Below are 23,114 nucleotides of genomic sequence, written 5' to 3' on the forward strand. Positions count from 1 at the left end.
CCGAGGTGGGAGGATTGCTTGAGGCCAGGAATTCAAGACCAGCCTGAGCAACACAGCAAGACCCTGTCTTCACAAAAAAATAGAAAAATTAGCCAGTTGTGGTGCCATGTGCCTGTAGTCCCAGCTACTCAAGAGGTTGAGGCAGGATGATCTCTTGAGCCCAGGAGTTTGAGGTTCCAGTGAGCTATGATGACACCATTGCACTCTAGCCCAGTCGACAGAGCAGGACCCTGTCTCAAAAAAAGGGAGGGAGGGAAGGAAGGAGGAAGAAAAATGTATCATATATTAGCACTTGGCCTGTTAAAGGATAGCAGATCCTTAAAATATTAAATATTAATAGCTTCAGATGTAGCTTTTTCAGATGTAGACCTGATTCATTAACTGTGGCCTTCTTTATTTTTCATTCATACATTTTATTAGTCACCTACTACATGCCCATTAGTGTGCTTGCCACTTGTGATTGAGTAGTGAATGATACAGAATGTAGTTTCTACTCTCAGGTAACCGACTGTTATCAAGTCAACTCACTTGGCTTTTTTATAGGTGTGTTTAACTGAGAGAGAGAATCAAATTCAAGGATTTGTTTTTAAAAGTGTAACCTTATTAATCTAGACATTTACTTTGGTAATTTATCATAGGGGTAAGTAAAAGAAATACATTGAGGACACTTTTCTGTCTTTTAAACTTCATTTATTCCTACTTATTTCCACTTTTATTTAACTTTGAAGCATAACTACTCATTTATATCCAGGCCTCATCTAGAACTTTCTGGTGGCTTTTGGATGGTTCTGTTGGCTTTGCCCACGTAGAGGTTATAGGGTTTCAGTACTTGGTGGGAAATCTGGTAGCTCTTTTAATACCAGAAACCTGTAATTATTTATTCAACCCAGTTAGATAATCTAGTACTTTATCACCCTTCTTTCTGATAATTAGTATGTGTTCTATGGAGAAACTGATTGAACATTTATAGTGTCTGAAGCTCTGCAGCATTTTAAAGATTTAGCAGCTGAAACTTCCCATCCCTCTGTCATTTATTGAGTACCTGGTATATATGTGCCAAGCATCGTTCTGAGAATTTAATTGTGAAAACAATAAACATGATCCCTGCCCTCTCAGAATTTTTAAGACATAACAATCTCTAACTAGGACGATGATAATAATGATGGCTAGCATTTATTGTATGTTTACTGTGTTCTGGGAACTTTTCCAAGTGCTACATGTATTAACTCATTTAATCCTTTTGCACCAACCTGTGAGGTGAAGGTAATATTATTAGCATCATATCTATTTTACAGATAAGGAAACTGAGAAAAGAAAGATTAATTTGCCCCAAGTCACTCTGGCTCCAAAAATTCCACATTTATCCACTACACTATGCTTTGTAATTATAACAGGTAATTATGGTATAATTTAAATGGATAATTAAATACGTAGCTTTAGTGAGCAGTTGGATGGAAATGTTCATTGCTGTGGGAGTACAGAATGAACTCACCTGATTTGGTCTTGTAAGGATCTGGGAAAGCTTTTCTGAGAAAGTAAATTTTTATTGGAAGAGGCTTTTTCCCCCTCCCTTTTAAAAACCCCATTGAAAAGAATTGGAGAGACTATTTTAAAATAGAATTAGACAGTGGTTTTTATACAAAGAAATAAGTGTAGGTTTGAAAAACTATAAATCTATTCTGAGATTGGAAAGGTCCTCTAGTGATTATATTTATGGGTTAGGTGAAATAATTTTTTTAAATGAGCTATTTAAAAATTAACTACAAGTGTCCATCATGTCATGAGTGTATTAATAAAATGTGGTATGTGTACATCGTGGAGTACTACTTAGCCATAAAAAATGAATTAATACCTTTTGCAACAATCCGGATGGAACTAGAGACCATCCTCCTAAGTGAAGTATTGGAAGAATGGAAAAACACCACATAGTACTCACTGTTGGATCAGCACTCATGAGCTCAGATGAAAGTAAAACTCAATGGAACCTCCTGCAGGTCGGAGGTGGAGGAAGGGATAGGTGAAATCATACCTAACAGGTACAATGTACACTATCTGGGTGATGGGCACACTTATAACTTCGACTCAAGCAGTACAAAAGTAATTCATGTAACCAAAACATTTGTAGCCCTGTAATATTCTGAAATTAAAAAAAAATAAAGAAATAAAAAATGAACTAAGTGAAAAGTTCTTGTATTTTTGAGGTGACAGACCAGAGGAGAGTACTATTATATAAATAATACTAGGTTCTGGGTTTTTTTTATTTTTGATGGAACAAAATATTTGATTGATTATGTGCTGTTTAGACTGGTTTAAAAATGGAAACAGCTTTGAATGATCACTTTGGGTCTGTTGCCATACTATAGCAGGGATTAACATTTCTAAATCCTGTATATTGAAATGAACATAGAGAAAAGTATGAAACGTTTTTTATAGAATATATTTTACAATATGAAAATGTGAAGTGTTAAGCGTTCAGATGGAATTATTTAAGATTTACAAATTAAACTGTAATTTAGACAAATTCTGTTACATATTGAACAGTTTTTATAATTTCTCCATGTATCAACTAATTTTATCAAGTACTAATCTTTTGAATGTCTTTCATTTTTGCCATAAGATGTGAACGGTAATTTTTTTAGTGTATATTTGGAAATATTTTTGCAGTCAGTATCATACTGTGGCTAATAGTATAATAAATGATCCTGATAGTATTGCTCTATCCTTCATAATGTGTATCATCTCATGTATTTAAAAAATTTCATTTTTATTAATGGTTATTTTCACGGTAAAACCATTTTTATAGAATTCAAGATCTTCATTAGGAGTCCCAGGGAGTCAGATTTGACCCCTTTTTATTAGCATAGTAACTTTCTGTCAATTTGAAATATGCACCGTGATAGTTTTATATTTAACGAACTCACTGATTCGTTTTCAATCCAAAATTGAAATAGCATTCATTTACCAGTCCCGTTGGCTAACCTAGTTGGGCTCCGTCTTAACCATTGCTTGCTTGGTTTTTGTTTCTTTCTTGTCACTCCAGCCACTTCCTTAGGCTAGTCATCTTCCACTTGGTTCTCTAGCCCTTTGAAGGTTACAGCATTATTTTGCTTTGTTCTCTGCTATTCTGTCACCCAGTGACTGCTTTGGATTATGGCATTTGCTCCTTTTGCCTTTTCTACTTATTTGGACAGCCATGCTCATTGTCTAGCTGTGTGTCGTAGTTGAGGAGACTGCTGTTTAAACTCCTAGTCAACTAACCCATTTCTTTCATTGAGGCTCTGTTTGACTTCTACTTAAAACTATATGGATGAATACATACATACATTAAAATACTGTGTTATTCTAATTGCTTAATTTTTTTTAATTTTATTTTTTTTTAACTCTGGCATTTCTCCCTAATTTATACTTCTCTGGAAACTTCTGGTGTTTCTGGATGAGGGTACCAGACTGTCACCTTTCTAGACCTCTCTATAGAGATTTTTATTTCTAGTTTGTCTAAGTTCTTGCTACTAGAAGTGTACTCCATGGACCAGCAAGCAGCATCAACATCACCCGTTTGTTAGAATGTAGATTTCATTTCAGGCCTCCATTCAGACCTTATCCATCTTAATCTGCATCTCTAGTTTATTGATGTGAACAATGAAGTTTGCAGAGCACTGCTCTAGGTATCCTCCAGCTAGATGATGCATTAGCATGCTAATAGTTATCTACATACATTTCTAGAATTGATCTTAAATATATAAGCTATAGTAATCTTAAATGTTTGTGAGTTGTTTCATAGCTATTCATCTTGTTTGACCAAAAGTTATATTCCGGGTAGGTGTCATTACTACCATTGTGGAAGCAGTGACAAGAATAGTCTCAAACAGAAGCCACTCCCCAGTCTTTGAAATGAGGTTTTGGGATACAGTTATATTACATCTAAAACTATAACAAACATTTGTAAGTCTGGTTATCTTTGTTTTTTCCCCTAGCCCCAGTTTGCATTTGTAGATGAAGAACTATCCTTTTCTTGCCTCTTGGGCAGTGGCTTTTAAAGAAAATTATATTTTCTAAGTTGAACCATCAAGGTGTGGGGAGACATATTTAAATTTCTATTTAATTTTTGAAATTATGACTTACTGATACTATGTAGATTAACAGTATGTATATAATCTGTGAATAAATAGATATTGAAGTTCATATTCGAATCTTATATTTGATGAAAAAAGTTTATAGACTCCTACTGTATGGTGCAATATGACAGTCTCGGATTTTATAAGTGGGATTGTGTGGGAACAGTTTATGACTGGGAAATAATCTTGTAGTAAATTCTATGCTGTGTCCTGTAATACGTGAGTGCACATGGATAAAGGATAGTGCTTAACTATTATTTTTGTATGGTTGACAGTAAGATAATTGTTGTGTTCTCTGAATAGTCTGGGGACAGAGAAAAGTTAGATTAGTATGATAAATGTTACTGCATGTCACCTATAAAAATAAACTGTGTATAATCATTCGGTGATACCATAAATGTATATCTAAAACTTAGATATGTTTGTATACCGGTGCTTTAGAAAACAGTTTTAAAAAAACAACTTTAGTATTTTAATTTTTATAACTATAATTTTTATAGTTATGAAGGAAAAAAGTTTTTTATTGTACTGCAAGAATGAAGAGAACTAAGAGCATACAAAATTAATCTTTCATTATCCTTTAACATTCAAATGTAGTGTGAACAATGTGGCTGTTCTACAAATACATTTCAGCTGGCATTTTTCTAGAGTAATATTGTTTTAGGATGATGAACAGTATTTCAGTGAGTGTTTTATAGATTTTGATGCCTTGTTTTGACTATGTGCAAAGAATAGCAGTTGGGAAGCGGTGGCAGAGAGAAGACCCAGATGTATGTGAGATAGTGGTATATGTCACTTAGCACCTTAACAGTGTTAGTTTTAAGTGATAAAAGTAAACTCTATGGAGTGACCTTAGCTAGGAGCCATTCTATTTTGTATATAGCTTCTGCTGCATGTGGCTATGACAGACAAGACTATGGTAGTAATTACCAGAGGACACCCTTGTGGTCATAACCAAGTTGTAAACATCACCCAGATTCTTCTTGAATGTCTATCACATGTATATCAGTGATTCTAAAGCAGATAAAAATGAAACAAAGATTCATTTGGGAGTTAGCACTCCCAGAAGATTAGTTTTAACCAGAACATCAAAAGGAGTTGTGACATGCATCCATAAGCAATTGCAATGATTTGACAGTTATTTAGCCCTTGGTTTCTAGTGCTTTGGTTGAACTGACAGCATGCCCGCAAAGATAGTGAGGCCTGTTTCAGCCCCATTAATGTCTTCTTGAATGTTAGCCTGCCGTCTGGGTAATGATAAATGTTCAGTGATTGATGATTTTACAGTCCTAGGGGATTCTGGGTGGTTTCTGGTTTCTTTGAGCCAGGGCAGTTTTTCTCCTCACTTGGGCCTCTTGTTGTAAGTTTTTCTGGTCTTTACTGTGACAGTTTTTTATTGGCACAGGGATAGGTATCACCTGCAATTTTAATTATTAATAGGATTCAAAGCCTTGTTTAGAAACAGTATGATTTTGGTGGGGATGCTGTACTTAGCATGTGTGTGAGTCTGAGAACCAGGATAGTTTTTAATCCACAGGGATTTTGTAACACTTATTTTATTTGTAAACTTTATTTTTTCTTTTTCATTTGCTTTTAAAAAACATGTTCTAAGCTATACGGAGAAATTTAATAATAGCTATTGTGAAATAATAGCACTAGCTTGCCTAACTCTTTATTTGTAGGGCATGGGGGCAGAAAAAGAATACGAGAATAGAGAATGTTTATTTTTCCTAATTTATTACAGCTCAGAAATATATTTTCTTAGTTCAGTGCTTTTATTTTTAATGATCCATAGAACTTCCTTTTGGATGTAAAGAGATCTTAGAGCTAATTTTAGTAACAGTTTAATTTTTGTAGCCTCCCATCAGAAGAGCTGATATTTTGAAAACATTGGTGCTCACAGTTAGTGTTTTTCAGAAACCCAGTTTTCTCTAAGATCAATAAAATGTTTTTTGACTTTAAAATCTTAAAAGGAATAAAAGGAGCACTTCTGCTGTTTAGTCTTTCAAATAATGAACAAGAAACCTGGTTAGGAGTGACCGTTTGTAAGTCTGTATATTAATTAGGAGAGTGTCATTATGCTCAATTAACAGGACTGCCAAATAATCTCTTTAATACTCTGGTCTTCTTTTCTCCCCCCCAGGGTTTTACAGACAGCCCTCATTACAGTGATCACTTGAATGACAGTCGTTTAGGGGCCCACGAAGGCTTGTCCCCAACACCTTTCATGAACTCAAATCTGATGGGTAAGTTGGTAATTCTCTGCAAGTAGTCTTCTCAAAGCCTCTTTGGTCAGAGACATTTTATCCCTTTGTCCAGGAAGGACACGTAAGTATCTAGAAGAAAGTTCCTGAGTTTCTGGTAGCATCCAGGGCTTTCCCTATTCAGCTCAGCTTGAGGAGCAAGCATCAGAAATTTGGGGCCTTTTCTTAGAATATTAGTGTTATTGATATCAAGAAAGGAAGTAGCAGTGTTTTGAATGTCAATTTTGGCAGTGTCTTTGTGACCTCAGCCACTACATGTTTTCTGTTTTCTGGATCAGAGAAGTGTTTCAGGGGTATTTGTGATTTACTATCTTGTCTTAACAGCTGTATGTGTGTGGTATGACATAGCAGTGATTTTAGGCAGATTTTACTCACATTGGACAATATTTCTTTTGGCATTATTTGATTAAAACTTAATAGTACATTTAGATGTTGCAGAATTTGTTTTAAGCACTTTGGTTCATAACGGGAATTTTTAAAGTTTTGGTCTGCAAAAGCATCAGACCGAAAGTTGCACTTTGAAGAATATGACCTACCACCTAAACCTGATTTTTATATTTTGACAAAACCTTTATGGTTAGATATTCTGTCTCCTTCTACCCTCTGCAAAACATTCCTCTTTTCCTTCCCCTTCTCTTTCTCAAGTGATAGTTTAATGTTGTTCAATCTGAAATGATAAGCCCAAGTTTATTTCCCAGTTTGCAAACCATTCTTTTTCTTTTTTCTGTTTTCTTTTTCAGTGATTATTTTACCTTTTTGCAAAACCTGATTGAAAACAATCTCTGTGTTTTATGATATTATTTTTTCTTCTTGCTTATTCTGGAGCTGAGCACTTTATAGAATATTTAATTTGTCTTACCGATTGTCATTGGCATCATGTAAATATGAAAGGTTTGTGTAATTGACATTGATTTCATTATTTATTCTATTTCTTAAGGACATGACCTATATTGTGATCTTAGAAGTGTCCTTTTAAGACACAGCCATGCTATTCTAAGTGGATTACTCAAATCCAAAATCCTGGTGGTCTGCAATTTCTTTATAAATGATTTTGCTTTGCATAGTCTTTGTTTCCCTTATCCTCTATGCTGTTGAGGAGCCAGTCTGATATTCTGGTGTGAATTTTCCTTTAGGCAGTCAACAGTTTGAAGCCAGAATCATTGAATGACACCAGAGTAAAAAAATCTAATCAGCAATAAAAATTTATGTTTAGAATCACAATTTGTTTCAAAATAAATGCAAATGGAAAATCATGGTATTAAATATATTATTATTCCAGGTAAAAATCAGAATTAAATTTAGAACAGAATTATTATAGGCTAGGGAAAACTTCCTAATTATTTTTAAAATTTTGTGTTGAGCTTACCATCAAAGTAAAATAGATAACGACACTCCAAGTAATTTCCTTTTGCAGTGTAACTTTTCCCCAAGTAGGATTTATACTAAGTGTAATAGGGCAAGTTAATGTCAATGTTTTTGTAATTTCAGATTAAACTAAGCTTTCTTCATTGAAGCTATAACTCTGAACTGTGAAAAATCAGAAATTGTTTTTTTGTATTTATGTTCTTACCTTTATTCTACCTTGCAGTGATGGCTTTTAGGCCCAGTGGATTTACATTATTAGCACAGCTTTGAACCAAGATGACTATTAAAATTGTGGGGACAAATGTGGGAATTAAATGAATCATAAGAGGTATGCATGTCAGTCACATGCTCTGAGCAGCTGTTGACTAAAAATATTTCTGTAATTCAGTTTGAGGTAGCATTTTCTTGGTTGGAGCAATTATGAACACATGCTTGTTGGTTTCTTTGGTTTTCAGATGATTATTAGAATACTTTTAATAGTCATCCATACCCTATGTATAAAACCAACACCTAAAATAAGTCTTGAAGTAAAACAATTTTGATTTGTAAACATATCAATCTCTTCACAGTTCAGATACAAAAAATCTGCATTCATCTCAACTACCTTGTGTAGATACTACCTTGTAACAGGTGCAGATGTATAGACCATACATTGTCATTGTGAGTTTTAACTACCTGATTTTAAAATGTTTATTTACATATAAAGAAGGAAGAAATAATCCTGAAATGATTAGGCAGATATGTTCAAAAGAAATTTACTGGGTCACTGGCAATATCTCATTTGCTACAGTTCCTTTATTTCCAGTAAAAATGATCAAATGAGGTACCCCAATCTAACAACTCAATATAAGGAATCTGCATGACAGTAGCTTTCTTTTGTAAATGGATGTCTCAAATTGTAGTGCAGTTCCGTGCAGCAACAGGCAATCCAACTTGATATGAGCTGAAGTAACTGAACTGATACTGAAATATGTGGATTTATAGCACTAGGTAGAGTTACGGTGGATAGATTCACTTTACTAGCTGTTTGATAATTTAAGGAAGTTTCTGGCTGAAAAACCTAAATTGTTAAAGCTCTTCTGAGATGTGTGTGACACTATTAAAAGCATTTGAAACTATTGATACCTAGTCATCACGACAGGTAACAGTTAAGAGTGGGGCTGTGAATGATGAATGCTCAGAAACAGTTAAAGCTAATAGGAAACCAATAACATATTTCATCATTGCTGTCAACATACGAAAACACCATTAAGTAGGGGAGGGATTGTATGTCTAGGGAATGTTGTTATTTTGAGTATTATGTTCAGCCATAACCACATTTGCCTGAAGAAATAGTGGATTATAAAGTGCCACTGCCTTCCCTGATAGAGCTTTCAAACACTTTAATGATTTTGTACATTGCAAAAATGAGAAATTTGGTGTACCAAGGGTTGATAATGATTCATTAATGAACAATTTTGCCACAGAAAGTGCATTTCTGTATTCATTTAGATATTTTGAAGTGTTTTACACAGGAAGTAAAGCTATTATACTGGATTAGTTAGTGTTTATTTTTATCAGTTGCAGAATTATCCTGTAGATTTGTCAATATGGAAAAGAGGGCTTTTCTTACGTTTCAGGTGAGATAAGTACCATACCCTTTTGGCACATCATTAGGTAGTTAGCATCAAGTGGTTCTGTACTGTGTTATACTGAAACTTTGTGCAAAGCTTTGATCATAGCAATTAATTGCAGTACTGTCACCAAATAGCCTTGTCTGTCTCTAGCCTTTTCCAGCTCTGGTCCTTTTCTCCACCCTTGGTCACCTCATTAATTTCAGTAAAATTTGTTTTCCTTTACCTGTTAGTAGTTAGTCATATTTTTGGTGACTAATGACCAGTTTACTAATTGAACATAGAAAGGAATTATTTCACAAAATTGCCTAACTTCCCTAAATGATTGTGGAATGAATTACTGTTATCTTTCTACCCCTGCATATTTATGAAAGCTTTATTTATTGGGGGGGAGGTGTATGCATGTGTTATAAATGGGAGACTTAAGAGGTAAGATTACCTTCAGTTTTCCCTTTTCCTTTCTTTTTTTTTTTTTTTTTTGAGACAGATTCTCGCTTTGTTGCCCGGGCTAGAGTGAGTGCCGTGGCGTCAGCCTAGCTCACAGCAACCTCAAACTCCTGGGCTTAAGCGATCCTCCTGCCTCAGCCTCCTGAGTAGCTGGGACTGCAGGCATGAGCCACCATGCCCAGCTAATTTTTTTTGTGTGTGTGTGTGTGTATATATATCTATATACATATATATATAGATATATATATTTTAGTTGGCTAGATAATTTCTTTCTATTTTTTAGTAGAGACATATATATATATATATTAGTTGGCTAGATAATTTCTATTTTTTAGTAGAGACGGGGTCTCGCTCTTGCTCAGGCTGGTCTTGAACTCCTGAGCTCAAACAATCCATCCACCTCGGCCTCCCAGAGTGCTAGGATTACAGGTGTGAGCCACCGCACCCGGCCAGTTTTCACTTTTTCTAAGACCTTCAGTTGTGTTCCTTTCTGAGACCCTATTTTGCCTCTAAAGATGGCTTGTTAATATTTTTTCTGTTAAAAAATGGAAATGGATGTGTGTTTGTTTAGGGGGGAAAATGCAGGGTTGAGAGTTAGTAAATGTAGATTTTAATCTAGATCCTGAAGAAAAACTTTGCCTTTCTGATAGGGTAATGCTGGATATTCTCAAAGGTCTTCTGAATTTTCTAATGCCATAATCTGATATATCTACTAACTTTTATTCAATCCTAAAAAAGGCTACAGCTAGAATTATAATTGCTATTTTGCAAATGATAAAAACTAAGGCACAGGACAAGTAAGTGGTTTTTCCTCAGGTCACAGAGCTGGTAAATGGCAAAACTGAATGTAGAACCCATGTCTCCTGATTTTCAGCTGAATGTTCTTTCCATTAGGCCATCCTATTTGGATGTAAGATATTTGTTCTTTCTTCATAATACTCCCAGGTTTAGAGATACTAGTCTTGAGAGATGACTGTGGAAAAAAAGATTCCATAGTGAAATAACTTTGGACAGCATTGTATATCAGTTGTTTGCTCTTAAAGATTCAAATTGTACTTTGGGATGTTAAAGACTGAAAAAACAAAGCTTATTTAACTTTGTTTAATCTGCTGCATCCAAGATTCATATTATGCAAAGAAGCTTTGTGTAAAAAGCATCATTAGCTTCTGGGGAACTAGTTTTCCAGGGGACACACACTGGGAAATGCTTCTGGTTATTTAAAGAAAAAAAAATACATGAAAATTCTCTGAAAAGTAAAATAGCATGATGTTAATGGAATTGCTGTACAGTTGTCCCTTGGTATCATGGGGGACTGGTTTCAGCCTCCCCCCACCCCCGTTGATACCAAAATCCATGGAAGCTCAAGTCGCTTATATAAAATGGCATAGTATTTGCATATAACTATCTAGGCACATCCTCTCTCCGTTCTCTCTCTCTCTCTCTCTCTCTCTCTCTCCTCTCTTATCTCTCTCATTTTTGGTGTCATCATAGCTCACTGCAACCTCCAACTCCTGGAGTCAAGTGATCCTCCTGCCTCAGCCTCCCTACCAATGGGGACTACAGGCACATGCCACCAAGCCCTGCTAATTGTATTCATTTTTTGTAAAGACACTTTCTCACTATTGCTCAGGCTGATTTCAAACTCCTGGCCTCAAGCGATTCTAACACCTCAGCTTCCCAAAGTGCTAGGATTACAGGTGTGGACCTCTGTGCCCGGCCTTCCCATATACTTTAAATCATTTCTACCTTACATACCTTACATATAATATCTAATACAATGTAAATGCCATGCAAATGGTTGTTATATTATTTAAGAAATAATAACAAGAAAAAAATCTGTATCTGTTTAGTACAGATGCAGCTATCCATTTTTTTCTCCAGATATTTTTAGTACACGGTTGAATCCATGGATGTAGAACCCACAGATAATGGAGGGCTGGTTATGTATATTTTTATAACTCATTTTAGGCATCTTAGCTAATTTAACAGATTGGATCTAATCCTTCAAATATGTTATTGTTAAACCTCTGCTTATAAGTATTTGATTTATAACGAATCCTACTGTCCTTCCATTGTTGCTAGAGTCTCTGTGCTCAGCTCCACCCCTCTCTACCTCAGGATTTAAAGAGCCTGTCTGGTAATAGCTGCTATGTTTTATTTCCATTTCATTGTGGGTTAAATAGATTTCTGTGGGCTTGTCTGGGAATTTAAACTCAAGTACACTTTTTACTATATATTCAATACTTCAGACAATCAAATTTCAAAGAAAACTCTTTGGTATACTTGATACTGCCTGCTCTATAATTTATGATAAATCCAGAAATCTCCTAAAGTTACAAAATATGTGGAATTACCATTTTCAGAATATCAAAGCACAATAAAGCTCTACCCTCAGGTGGAGCGGTGGCTCATACCTATAATCCTAGCACTCTGGGAGGCTAAGGCAGGAGGATTGCTTGAGCTCAGGAGTTAGAGACCAGCCTGAGCAAAAGCGCGAGACCCCATTTCTACCAAAAACAGAAAAAATTAGCCAGGCTTGGTGGTGCATGCCTGTAGTTCCAGCTACTTGGGACGCTGAGGCAGGAGGGTCGCTTGAGCCCAGGAGTTTGAAGTTGCAGTGAGCAACAATGATGCCACTGTACTCTAGCCCAGGGAAAGAGAGCAAGACTCTGTCACAAAAAATAAGCCAACTCTACCTCTAAAGATAATCTAAGTTTGATATACTTGAAATTCCTTCACTAGATGAGATAATGAAAATGATTATAATTATGCTTAGGGGAAATAGTATGGCTTAGTATCTGATTTGACATTATTTCATAAGGATGAGGCCTTCATACTTTCTCCAATGTTATGTTCTATTAACCCTGTGTCTCATGAAAGGATATGATTGTAGCATTCTCTGACCTTTGACTGCTTACAAACACAGAATTTTGGCACTGGGAGGAACTTGAATGAAAGAGACCTAGTTACAATTAAAGAAACTAAAGCCAAGAAAAATGAAATGACTCGTTACTAACTAAGGTACATGGCCTGACCCTCTTGATTCTGATTATCTCACAGTTCCTTTCTATTACATTGCTTTTTTTTTCTTTTTTTACTTCTCATGTTCAACCCTTTGTTTGCTGCTTTTTTTTCATCATTATAGCTCTCACATCTTTTATCTTCTCTTGCTGCTGCTTAGACCCTCGTTAACCAGTCTCAGTTACTGAACACCTTCCTCCATCTCTTCCACGTTTCCATTCGTCCATTCATTCTGCCCTTTACTATGTTAAAGTACTGTATGATGGAATATAAAGGTGAGCAGTATTCAGTCTGCCTTTACACACTTTACTATTTTAGTCTGAGAGGAGAGGTGAGATAAGAATTTTGATAATTATTATATATGGCAGAATGTGAATGATAACAAAGAAACTCTTTGAAATATTCAAAAGAGACTAACATCAGACACAACCAGAAGTGATCAGGAACAGGTTTATTGTGGAGTAGCATTTAATCCAGTCTATTAGTCAGAACTCTTTCTGTTATAAGTGATAGAATCTGACTTAAACTAGATGAAATGAAAAGTGGTATTTATTGACCCACGTATCCAAGAAGGCTAGGAATAGATTGATTTTGGCATGGAGGATCTAGGGGTTCAAACAATGTCATCAAGCCTTCCTCTTTCAGCTTACAAGTGTTTGTTGAAAAAATGAGATAAAACTGGAGAAGCATGTCAAGCCAAGGAGAGGGGATTTGAGAAGTGGGAAAGGGCAGGAGTATGGTGTTCTGGTTTCTCTCTCTCTACTTCTGGATTCTTCACTCTAGTCTTTCTAAATTGCTCTTTCTGACTACTGTACTCCAGGATACCTTATTCCTTAGTGGTATGGAATGTTTTCTTTCTGGGGAGATATACAGCATCATCCCTTTCCATGCCCCTACCTTGCCTCTACAGCCTTAAAAGCAGCCGCCTTCCATGATTAAAATGACTTTTGATAACCATTCTCTGAAGCTGTTTTTATGAGCCAGAGATGACCTAATGGCTTCTTTTCTGGGAGAGACCAAACTAGTACTACCACCTTACTTTGAAAGAGGTTTTATACTTTCCGGAGTATTCTTGTATAGACTCAGATTCTGCCTATCTATGGGTAATCAGTCCTAGAGTGACTTACTTAAAAGAGTAAACAAGATTTCTGAAAGTATAGGGAAAAAATGTTTTATTTGAATTTTATTTTGAAAATTAAAGCTAAAACAAGAAAGTAATAGTAATAAAACAAACTATAATTTATATTATCCACTAGGTCTTAGATTAAAAGGGAATGAGTTATTGATTTTTTTGGTGTATTTTTTTTCTCCAGAAAATTCTATGGTAATATGTTAATATATGTTCTTTATTTTACATTTGAATCTTGTTGATATTCTCTTCAGTTATTAACTGACTCTTAGATCCTAATCTGTCAGTGTTTTATGTTTGATTAAATGGTTCTTTAAGATCATTTTCATGGACTTCATGAAATCTTGAGTCTTTTGTATGATATTCAACTTACAGTGGATTTCTTTTGTATTTGTTTTGTATTATGGAATATTTTGCAAAAGATTGACAAAAGCTATTGGCTTTAGCTTGAGACATGACATTTATACTATCTAGGTCTGTAGGGGATATTTCACAGAGACTTTTTAAAATTTTTTAATTTTTTTAAGTTACCTGGTCTAATATTTTCATGAGGTCATAATTTGACTTAACTATGCAACTTTGCAAGCTGGTAACTCTAGGGACACAAATAAGGAAGATCACTTTTATTTTTATTTGTTTACCAAATCCATTTGCTCATCATCACTTACATGTGCATTGTCTATGATCAGCAGTAATCTTTACTGTTCCTTACAGTTTTATAGTGGGCCAGTGGCATAGATCTGATAAATGGTTCTTCCTGGAATCGTCATGTTGTTTGTGTTTAATTCTTGCCAAGTGAACATGAACTCTTAACTAAGGATATTTCAGTTCTGCCTGTAGTGAGGTCGATACCAGGGGCTGTGGCTACTTGATCACTAAGGAATAAAAGAAAGATTGTTTTAAGAAATTTTTATAAGCTTTACAGTTTTGCTAGATGCATCAAATTTCAGAAGCACACTGTAGCACACATTTGAGAATTTGGGACACTATTTTGATTAGGAAAAGTCTTACAGCAGCGTTATCAGATTGTGCCTCCTATGTGGTAGCATTTCTGATTCACTTATGGTAATAATGATGCCTTTATCATTTAATAAAGGTTTTCTGTGTTTTATTAAAAATAAATGCTTAAATACTAAATGTTTGAACAGGAAAGCACCTTAGAGATCATCTGCCTGAGTGGTTCTCACCTGGGAGTGTTGAGAAATAATATGGTTGTCGTAAAGACCAGAGGTAGGGGAGATGCTCCAGGTACTCCCCATACCCTGAAACTCGGGAACCTCTTTCAAAGTGAAGAGTTAGCACTAGCTTGATTAGTGGTTACAGTGTTTATATAAGTTTTAATTAACCATCAAATAAAAGTGATTTTTTTAAAATTTGAAAGCATATACTGAATTGCTTTGGTTTAAATTATACAACTATTATTGTTTGAAGGTATTCATAGCTGTATAGATTTTTTTACTACGTTGGTGATGTTTAATAAGATTCACATTTTAAGTGAAGCCCCTGATAAGACTGTTGCTTATTTTGAGTGTCAATTCACCATCTTTGTAATCTCCTTCACATCTCAGCTTCTTTCTTTTTCTCTTACAAAATTCAGCCTTTGCTTTTCATAACTCATGTTTCTTGTGACATGAGCTTTGGATTTTGTTGTTGTTACTTGTGATTTTAGGTTTTTATGAAACCTAGAACTTACCATGCTATTTTAGGACTTTCTGATATACATAAACATACACATATATGCATATATATTATATATATGGGGCTGACATTTTACATAATTCTTTATTCTTGATGAATGTTTCTTTGGCTATTGCTATATATATGGTATGGTTTAGTTGTTCCATAGTCCTTCTTGTATTGTATACTTGTTTTTCACTTTGAGAATACCTCTGGAGGATTGTCAGACTTCTCAGGTTCTGTGAATTTTCTAGGGAGTCACAATTAAATGGGAGTAGAGTATGAGGCCACTTCACAGCAAATTAAATCAATTAGTTTATTTATAGTTAATTATAAATTTTATTATTTATAATTTCACTTACGTACTTTTCCATACTGATCCGGAGCTCAGGGGTCAGCAAACTTTTTCACAAAGAGCCAGATAAGAAATAGTATAAGGTTTGTGGTCCAGAAAGCAAAATCAATGATATTATACAGGTAATTATATTAAGACAACCATTTAAAAATGTAAAAACCATTCTTAGCTCATGGGCTATAAAAATAACAGTTGGGGGCCTGGATTTACACCATAGGCTGTAGTTTGCCAATCTTGTGCTAGATAATTTAACAAAAATACTTTAAACAGTAGCAACCCTGCCAATTTATTGCAGAGTTAAGAAGTCAAATATGTAAAATTCTATGGAAAGTATCAGTTTTTTGTGTGTGCATGTGTGTGTGTTGTGTGTTTGTTTTTTAAATATTCAGATAATGTTGATTGGTGCTTGTGGTAATGGTAGAGAATTATTTCTAAAATTTCCAAGGTTTCATTGCCTCTGTAATGAATAGTAAGTTACTTATTAGGTGAGTTGTTTTTCTGTTGTTTTTGTTGTCAAATATGATAGTGAAATATGATATTGGTAAGTTGGCTTTCTAGGCAAATGTTAGATTTTCTGCATCTTAAATCTTGTTTTTCCCTGATTTTTCTATAATATGAAACTATATAAAAAGAAACTACTTCTCAAAATGGCAGTGAAAGACTGTAGCTGTAGTGACTTGAACCACTATATTAGGAGAGGAAAAAGTAAAAATTTGGCTCCTCAATAGAGAATTGGCAATAGGGTACTTCTGTAGAGAGAGGTCTTCAGAGAACATCTACTAAGAGTCTATAGGAGGAATCTGTGGTGAGAGGATTGTGTGACAAGGGCACAATTATTGAAAGTGTACTGTTGCTTTAGTAAAAATCTATACTCCCAGCTTGGGAATCTTCCCAAAGTATTTGTGCAATAAAAATATTACAGCATTTTTGTAGGCTTGTGTGTGAATAATTTTTGTAAGATAATTATAAATTATGGATTTTATTATAGTTCATAAAATACATTTTTAAAATTTCGTGTATAGTGATTAATGGTTTGTGTTTGAGAAATTTTCTGATTATTATGTTATTCACCTTGAAGTTTTCTTCTATCTAAAGCTGCCGTCCCCGAACCCCATCCGTGGCCTGTTAGAAACGACCACACAGCAGTAAGTGAGCAGCCATGAGCCAGGGAAGAGTCCTCTGTATTTACTCCCCGTCACTGGCATCACTACCTGAGTTCTGCCTCCTGTCAGCTCAGCGGCAGCATTAGATTCTCATGGGAGCTTGAACCCCACCATAAACTGTGCATGTGAGAGATCTAGGTTGCACGCTCCTTGTGAGAATCTGGTGCCTGATGATCTGAGGTGTAGCTGAGGTGGTGATGCTAGCACTGGGGAGCAGCTGCAAATACAGATTATCATTAGCAGAGAGGTTTGACTGCACAATAAATGTAATGTGCTTGAATCATCCTGAAATCACCCCCCAGCCCCAATCTGTGGAAAAATTGTCTTCCATGAAACCAGTCCCTGGTGCCAAAAAGGTTGGGGACCACTGATCTAAAGGATTTAAAAGAAAATATAATGCTATATTTGTTATTTGAGAATTTTTATAAATTTTTGCTCAGGTTTATATAAAATGAAGTATGCTTACCCCAAAGAATTTTCATCCACTTTTTTATTTCTTTTCCTACAGGCTAATAGATTTCAAGGAAATTAAATTATGCAGTCATTCAGTGACAACATTAAGTGCAGAGCATTTTTATTCTGGGGGTGATGTGTATGTGCATACACATATGGGCTCACGTGTTTAGACAAGATATGACCATATGTTAAGTGTGGGCTTTTATTTCATTTTACAATGAGATTTCAATCAGGTATTTTGTTTTTAATTGTATTACCTTGAGGTATTTTATAAAATTACTAGAAAACATATCTTCAGGTACTGGATATACTAGCACATATCTCTTTATAATTTACTTTTTCCCTAGAGATAATGAGGGATATATTTATGTACATATATATTCATATGGGCATTTGTTATACTTCTTAGCAGCTGAAGCCTTATCAGACAGGTAATTGTGTTGTCAGATATTTTATGTGTTGTTTTGTGTATCCTCTATATCTATCTTTCTTGTAGTCTATTCCTGATTACTTTGATTAACTTGCTGCAGTGAACAGTTTTAGGACAATGAAGCTCATCTGAACTTTCCAACTGTTTTCTTTACTACAGTTTGCTTTCTAACTTTCCAAATTTGCCGTGGTATACTTGGAAGGAAAATAGTGCCTGAAACACTTATGAAGATGTATTTTTACACCCAATAAACAGAACACATTGTGTCTCTACTTAGCTCCACCACAAAGAAATTTAAGGAAGTCGTTGCAAATGCACGTAAAGATGTGTATACAAGAATGCTTGTCACAGTATCTTATAAAGAAAAATTAGTATCACCCAAATGTTTAGCAGTATGGGACTAGTTAAATCATAATGCAGTCATATGATGGATAACATTGTGCTTGTTAAAAATTATCTTTTAAAATAATATTTTGTCATAAAATTTTTTTATAACATTTCACAGTAGAAAGGCAGGATAATGTAATATCACAATATGTGTAGATTACAAAATTGAAAGAAAAATATCAAAAAGTTAACTTTGATCTGATTGAACTTGAGTACCAGGAGATATGCCATATTTATGAAAATATACTATATTTTTACAATGAACATGCATATTTAGTTTATTAATATTTTATTTAAATATTTTATTTAAATTAATATTTTATTGAAATATGAATACCTTATATAGTAATTAAGAGAAGAGGAAGGGAAAAAAGTTTAGCCACAAAAATCCAAAAATATTATTAGCAGACTTTTCTAGGGAGCCTTACGGTAGTTGTCGTGATATACTAAGCAGCTGGATTCCCTGTGTGGAGCCATGAGAAAAATTATTTATTTAATTTTACTTGGTCTGAGTGATCTCCTTGCTTTTCTCTGAGCAGGGTTTAGGCATTCTTCATTATCCCTCCTTCCTTCTCACCTATCCTTCCTGTCCTTATCTTACTAATACATAAATGCTACTTAGTTTTCAAATTCTACCTTTTCTGTGAAGTTCCTTAACAGATAATGCCTTGTGTTAGGTCATTAAATATGAAATGTCCAATTTTGAATCAAAAGTTCAGTTTGTTATATTTCAAACAAGAAGTAGTACAATTAATCAAAGTATGCACCTAAACTATTGACACAGTTTTGCCATCTTAATGGTAGCTTGTTTATGCCAGCAGAGAAGAAGCCTGGGGAACGACGTGAAAGATGTTTTCCACAGCTTGTTGAAAATTTAATACTTTTCCTTGTAAGAAGTGGCCCAAAGCCTGAAAGAAGTGGTAGTCACTTGGTGCTAGATGTGGTGAATACAATGGATGACAGAGAGTTTCCAAGTCTAGCTGCTGTAGTTTGAACAGCACTGTTTGCGGGACATGTAGTCTAGCGTTCTTAGAAGAGGATTGGCATGTCTCTATTGACCAGTCTCAGCTGCTTAATCTCAAGCATCCTCATTATTTTGTCCAACTGGTTGCAGTAGACATCCGTTGTAATGAATTGACCCAGGTTTCATGAAGCTGTAGTGGATAATACCAGTGCTGGACACCATTAACTTTTTTTGATTAATATTCCATTTTGGACTTTATTTCAGCACTGGATCTTTTATCCAGCCATTGTGCCGAACGCTTGAGATTGTCAAAAAGAATCCATTTTTCCTCACACGTAGCAATACAGTGTAGAAATTGTTTGCCTTTTTGTCATGACAGCAAAGAAAGGCAAGCTTCGAGACGATTTCTCTTCTGATGTTCGTTTAATTCATGTGGTACCCATCTATCTAGCTTTTTTACCTTGCCCATTTGTTTCAAATTGTCCAATAGTGTTGGAATAGGAATGTCAAACCTTTCTGCTAATTCACATGTAGGTTGAGATGGATTTGCTTCCACTACAGCTTTCAGCTCATCATTATCCACCTTGGTCTCAGGTCACCCACATGGCTCATTTTCAAGATTAAGATAACCAGAATGGAACTTCTAAAACCATTGATGTACCATGAGTCCATTAGCCACATCCTTCCCAAACACTGCGTTGATATTTCAAGCTGTCTGCACTGCATTGGTTCCACAGTGGAACTCATATTTGAAAGTAACACAAATTTTTGACTTATCCATGGTTTCACAAAAATTGCTCTAAAAAAAATTTGAAAGATAATCACAAGCCAAAACATGCATTGGACAGAATGAGGATGTACCTTTACAAGTAAACAAACAAAAAAACAAGAAGTGTCAAAGTGAAATGCCAGAGATATCAACTGTCAAACTTAGTTCTTAAGGAAATGGGACATTCCATACTTAATAACCTACCATTATCATCTCTTAATGTGTCTATAAAATTGACTTTCTAGTTAAATTGAAGTTCCTTGGTTAGGGAACATGTCTTTACACCTTTGTGTATGTCTCATAGCACCTGCATTATAAGAAAAGTTTTTGGATGAGAAACCCTGGTTTGGTGTTGATTTGTGCTCTTGAGCAGTTCATTTAGAGTCTCAGTAATTTTTCTCATTTGCAGAATGGAACATTAGTGCAAATTTACAGGACTGTTGTGAGAACTAAATAAGATAATTGGACATTGCGACCACTTCATAAACTGTAAAGTGTTGTATAAATAGGAGTTATTATGTTCATTATAGGGGATTTTCCAGAAGTGGTTGATTAATGTCAGGATAGGGATAAAAAGCAGATCAAGTAGTGGACAGCAGTAGTTCCTGTCTGGGACTAGAAAGCTGCCAGAAATTAGAGGACTGGTTAAATAAATAATCAATCTACATCTATACATGGCAAATTATACAGTCATCAGAGTCACATCCTTTTGTATTGATAGAAGGATATCTGAGACACATTAAGTAAAAAAGGCTAAGTGCAGAGGAGCATGCAGAGTTTTTTTTATTTGTTAGAAATCATACATATCTAAATGGATGCGGTATCTTGGACTGGATCTTGGAACAGAAAAATTACATTAGTAGAAGTAGTAAAATTCTAATAAAGTCTTGAGTTTAGTTAACAGAATGTTCTAATGTTAATTTCTTAGTTTTGACAAATGTAGCATGGTTGTATAAGATGTAGGGGAAACTAAATGAAGACTTTGTGGAAACTTTCTGTACTAACTTTGAAACTTTTCTATAAATGTAAAATTATTCCAAAGTAAAAAGTTTATTTAAAAAAATAATGCACACTTTTGTTTGTATTTGGATAGAGTATCTCTGAAACAATATACAAGAAATTGTTAACAGTGATTCTTTTCTGGGAAGGGAGCTCTTGGCAGGCAAAAGGGGGAAAGAAACTTCACTGTATATCCTTTTGTATTTGTACCGTGTGCATGATATTACCATGTCCATGTATTCACAATGTTTTTATATTGCTCAAGAGAATGAGAAAGATAAGCTGCACACTGGGATAAAATATTTGCCAAAGTCATGTCTGATAAAGGGCTGTTATCCAAAATATGTAAAGAACTTTTAAAATGCAAAAATAAGAAAACTAACAATTGATAAAGAAATGGACAAAAGACCTAAATAGACACCTCACCCAAGAAGACATAAAGATGACATACAAGCCTGTGAAGAAATGCTGAACATTATATGTTTTTAAGGAATTGCAAATTAAAACAACAATGAGATACCACTACACACCTATTAAAATGGCCACAATCCAAATGCGGACAACACCAATGGGGGCAAGTATGTGAAGCAACAGGAACCCTCCTTCATTGCTGGTGGTACTGCAAAGTGGGGTGGCCACTTGGAAGATACTTTGACAGATTGCTACAAAAGTAACCGCACTCTTACCGTTGAGTTCAGCAGTTGTGCTCTTCGTGTTTACCCAAAGGAGTTGAAGACTTACATCTAGATGTGTATAGCACTTTATCCATAATTGCCAAACTTGGAAGCAACTAAGTTGCCCTTCAGTAAATGAATGGTTGAATAAACCAATGGTACATCAGACAAAGAAATACTATTCAGTGCTAAAAGAAATGAGTTGTCAAGCCATGAAAAAGCATGGTGGAAGAGGCTTAAATGCAGATAACTGGGTGAAAGCAGTCTGAAAAGGCTAAATACTGTATAATTCCACCTATGACATTCTGGAAAAGGCAAAACTGTGGAGACAGTAAAAAGATCAGTGGTTGGTTCCTAGGGGTTAAGGGGGTGTGGCAGACAAACAGGTACAGCACAGAGGATTTTTAGGCAGTGGAACTATTCTGTATGGTATTTTAATGGTGGTTACATGCAATTATATTTGTCTAAACCAATAGAATATACAACACCAACCCTAATGTAAACTATGGGCTTTGGGTGATAATGATATGTCAATATAGGTTCATTGATTATAAAATATATACCACCTCTGGTGTTGGGGTATTGATAGTGAGGGAGGCTGTGTGTGTTTGGAGGCAGAGGGTGTGTGGGAACTCTGCACTTTTTACTCAATTTTGCTATGAACCTAAAACTTTCTTAAAAAATAAAATCTGTTTTTTAAAAATTTCCAAAATAGTTGTTCCCCGCATGCCCAAATAGGTTTAAAAGACCTTTCTTGTGTTCTAGTATGACGTGAGACTGAGACATTGGACATACATGGGGACACTGAGTCAAAAAGATACATGGAGAAAGCAGTTATCTGGAAGAGAATAATTTTTCTGATTGAATATACACATGGTCTGAAAGGGCCTGGCATCTTGAACGTTTTAAACCACAGTGCACAGACATTCACTATATCGGAATCAAGTAAAATTGTCAGCATGTAGTAATACCTGCAACTTAAACTAAATGTCACTATTGATCTACGGTTTGTCACTTAACTGCCACAGCTAAGAGTTGACAAACTAAGTGGTATTGATGGTAATAGTCTTACTGTGAACAAAATAATACTTAAATAATTCTATCTAATGATATGAGTATTTGTGATATAAATTATGGGGGGATGGGACATCTGTAGGGAAAAATAGTTAATGTTTGAACCTAAACCTCATACTTTATACAACAGTTAACTCAAAATGGATCAAGACCTTATATGTAAATGTAAGATTTTTTAAAAAATATAGGAGAAAACCTTTGCAATCTAGGCA

The 23,114-nt window shown here is 35.0% G+C and overlaps 1 protein-coding gene across 4 annotated transcripts in view; it reads left to right on the forward strand.

Annotated features, from left to right (window-relative positions):
* TCF12 (transcription factor 12) overlaps nucleotides 1-23,114 on the forward strand; it is a 346,996-nt gene that overhangs the window by 154,847 nt on the left and 169,035 nt on the right. For all 4 annotated transcript variants that reach the window (XM_045529980.1, XM_045529997.1, XM_045530003.1 and 1 more), the window contains exon 5: nucleotides 6,259-6,361. In XM_045529980.1, coding sequence (XP_045385936.1) covers nucleotides 6,259-6,361 — 103 coding nt within the window. The remainder of the gene's footprint in view (nucleotides 1-6,258; nucleotides 6,362-23,114) is intronic.

The sequence above is a fragment of the Lemur catta genome, chromosome 1, assembly GCF_020740605.2.
Source record: "Lemur catta isolate mLemCat1 chromosome 1, mLemCat1.pri, whole genome shotgun sequence".
Classification (NCBI taxonomy): domain Eukaryota; kingdom Metazoa; phylum Chordata; class Mammalia; order Primates; family Lemuridae; genus Lemur; species Lemur catta.